The sequence below is a fragment of the Pituophis catenifer genome, unplaced genomic scaffold (genome assembly GCF_029215685.1).
Source record: "Pituophis catenifer annectens isolate HBS135680 unplaced genomic scaffold, rPitCat1.0.hap2 SCAF_1, whole genome shotgun sequence".
NCBI classification, from domain to species: Eukaryota; Metazoa; Chordata; class Lepidosauria; order Squamata; family Colubridae; genus Pituophis; species Pituophis catenifer.
Genome location: NW_027256881.1, coordinates 350,386,007 through 350,387,585, shown reverse-complemented (window position 1 = coordinate 350,387,585; position 1,579 = coordinate 350,386,007). Strand labels below are relative to the sequence as shown.

The 1,579-nt window shown below is 40.7% G+C and overlaps 1 protein-coding gene across 1 annotated transcript; it reads right to left on the bottom strand.

Moving 5' to 3' along the window:
• Positions 1-495: 495 nt before the first annotated feature.
• On the bottom strand, positions 496-1,335 carry LOC139312897 (vomeronasal type-2 receptor 26-like; the record flags this gene model as incomplete). The annotated part of the gene is made up of 1 exon (XM_070938088.1): positions 496-1,335. A coding segment is annotated over one exon (840 nt), but the record flags the coding sequence as incomplete, so codon positions are not given.
• Positions 1,336-1,579: the final 244 nt, after the last annotated feature.

Here is a 1,579-nt window from a genome sequence, read left to right as displayed (position 1 = left end):
TTTCCTCATACATCCGAGGGAAATTCTGCTGGATATTGATGAGGAAGTACAGCAGATCCAGATGGGTGGGGGATTTGAATTGAAATGAATTGTGGCAAGGAACTCTATAAAGACTCACACATTTAAGGAAAGAACCATATATGTTTAAAAGCATTGAAACTGAACCCAATCCTTTAAAATACTATGTTAAAAATGATTGAAATAAAATAAGGACAAAATAAGAAAATTACATCCTTGAAATAATAAACATATCTTTAACAACAAGCTTTCATTCGTGCAAGGCACTGCAATTTACTGAGGATATTCTGAAGTCATGACAAACAAAAATCTGGTGATTGTTGCTGACCATAGGTAAATTTTAACCAGTTGCAGCTCTTGATAAGGAAATCATTAATGGAGAAATTTTTTCTTCATATCCTCATTTTTTGGAAATATCTTTTCATTTTCTAAACATGCCTCAAAGACAAATGTATATGAGGCCAATCATTGCATTTGTTAGAAATTCTTGTTTCTTACTATATTTTCTCTACAATTCAGATCGGGCCTCAGCAGAATAATGTAGCTTTTGGGGGAAAAGATACAGACCAAGAGAGCAGCTCCAGAGGCCAAAATGGAGAAGATCTCCACGGCCACCATGGACTTCCCTTTGGTGCTCAGGTAGGTAGGGAGGAAGGAGATCCAAACACTGCAAAAGACCAGCATGCTAAAAGTAATGAACTTGGCTTCATTAAAACTGTCAGGCAATTTCCTAGCTAGAAATGCCATTGTGAAACTGACGAGGGCCAAGAAACCCAAATAGGCAAGAACAATGTAAAACATTACAGCTGAGCCTTCCTTGCATTCCAAGATGATCTCTCCAAACATGGAGTGGAAGTCCAAGTTAAGAAATGGAGGAGAGGTTCCCAGCCAGGTGGCACAAAGAACTACTTGGATCAGGGGACAGGCTATGACAATGGAGTTGGTCAGTGGTTTTCCTAAGAGTTTCCTTGTCCTGTTCCCTGGCTTGGTGGCCATGAAGGCCAGAACCACCATGATAGTTTTTGCCAACACAGAGGAAACTGCAAGGGAAAAGAGAATGGCAAAGGCAGATTGTTGTAAGAGACAGGTGAGCTTCCCAGGTTGACCAATGAAAAGGAAGGAACAGAGGAAACAGAGCAGGAGGGAGACCAGGAGGATGTAGGTGAGGTCTCGATTGTTGGCCTTGACGATTGGTGTGTCATGATATTTATAGAAAATCACCAGGACTGCAGATGTGCTCACAGAGAGAAAAAGAGTGAGAGAAACTAAAGTGTATCCCAGGGTGTCTTGATAGGCAAGGAAGTGGATCTTCTTGGCAATGCATTGGTCCTTGTCCTTGTTGGGAAATTGGTCTTCTGGGCAGGGTTCACAGTGAGCTGCATCTGAAATCAAAAGTTTTTTCTAAGAATTTCTTGAGCAACTACCATGCACATTGTCCCTCCCGCATAAATGATATGAGAGTTTCCTTTCTGCTATTGTTCTACCTACAAAGGGAGCAATGAAATAATCCCCTGTGCTATTTATGGGGCATCAAAAAGAGCAAATCATCTTTCATTTATGA